The 1,256-nt window shown below is 64.2% G+C and overlaps 1 protein-coding gene across 1 annotated transcript in view; it reads left to right on the forward strand.

Annotated features, from left to right (window-relative positions):
* Positions 1-6: 6 nt before the first annotated feature.
* The window catches only part of LEFTY2 (left-right determination factor 2), an 8,788-nt gene continuing 7,538 nt past the window's right edge, over positions 7-1,256 (forward strand). The window contains exons 1-2 of the mRNA XM_015562333.1: positions 7-64; positions 957-1,244. Of these exons, the coding sequence (XP_015417819.1) occupies positions 1,013-1,244 (232 nt within the window). The 5' untranslated portion in view covers positions 7-64; positions 957-1,012. The remainder of the gene's footprint in view (positions 65-956; positions 1,245-1,256) is intronic.

Consider the following 1,256-nt stretch of genomic DNA (forward strand, 5'->3'; position numbering starts at 1 on the left):
GCCCTGCTGCAGCGCAGCCACGGCGCCCGATCGCGAGGGAAGAGGTTCAGCCAGAACTTCCGAGGTGAGGCCCTCCCTGCACCCTGGCCGGTTGTGGGTAGGGGACGGAGGTGGGAGGGAGACTGCATGTGCCCCCACATCCAGGGACCTGCTCCCCAGCCAGGCTGGTGCCCGGGGAGGAGGCCTGGCACAAAGACCTCGGCTCATGTTGCCAACCTGGAGTCTCGGGTGTTGGGGTGCCTGGTCCCTCCGCTGTACGTGACCCCATTTACCTCTGGGCTCAGGCGTCTGAGAAAGTTGTTCACAGGCCCCTGGTCCTCTTCTGCTTTTGGGGGACATTTCACCGAAGAGGAAAATGAGGATAAACTCGGGGCTCTCGCTCTGCCCCGTGGAAGAGCCAGCTGGTACCAGATCCCACTGCCCGGGCCCTCTGCCTCCCACTCCCCACCCCTCCTCACCCACCCTGTGTCCCCACCTCTGCCTGGAAAGGCTGCCTGTCCATCTACACCCGCTCCGGGCCTAAAGCTGCCCCTGCCCCCTGAGGCGGGGCCGCGAGTAAATAAGCCCCAGGGCAAATGATTGTCCGAAATCAATAACAAATATTTAAAAATGTTTTTTATTGATTGTTAGAGAGAGAGAGGGATAGAGAGATAGAAACATCAACGAGAGAGAAACTTCATCCATTGGCTGCCTCCTGCACGTCCCACACTGGGGACCGAGCCCGCAACCCAGGAATGTGCCCCGACCGGGAGTCCAACCCTGACCTCCTGGTTCACGGGTCAGTGCACAACCACCGAGCCACACCTGCAGGGCCGGGAGTGTTTGAAGGTGGAGGTGCCCCCTTTCTCCCCTGGCCCCCCATTTCCCAGGCCCCAGGTTCTCCCTGTGCGTTACTGGGGAAACCCAGGCTCAGCCCGGCCACCTCAGAGGTGCCCTGACCCTGCTGTTGTCCCCAGAGGTGGCCGGCAGGTTCCTGGTGTCCGAGGCCTCCACGCGCCTGCTGGTGCTCAGCATGGAGCGCCGGCTGCCCCCCAACAGCGAGCTGGTGCAGGCCGTGCTGCGCCTCTTCCAGGAGCCGGTCCCCGAGGCCGCGCTCCGCAGGCACCAGCGGCTGTCCCCTCGCAGCGACCTGGCCAGGGTCACCATCGAGTGGCTGCACGTCCGCGCCGACGGCTCCAACCGCACCTCCCTCATCGACTCCAGGTGGGGAGGTTGCCCGGGGGGAGGACAGGGGGGGCGAGGGGGTGTCTATCTCG

Source organism: Myotis davidii, unplaced genomic scaffold (genome assembly GCF_000327345.1).
Source record: "Myotis davidii unplaced genomic scaffold, ASM32734v1 scaffold174, whole genome shotgun sequence".
Taxonomy (NCBI): domain Eukaryota; kingdom Metazoa; phylum Chordata; class Mammalia; order Chiroptera; family Vespertilionidae; genus Myotis; species Myotis davidii.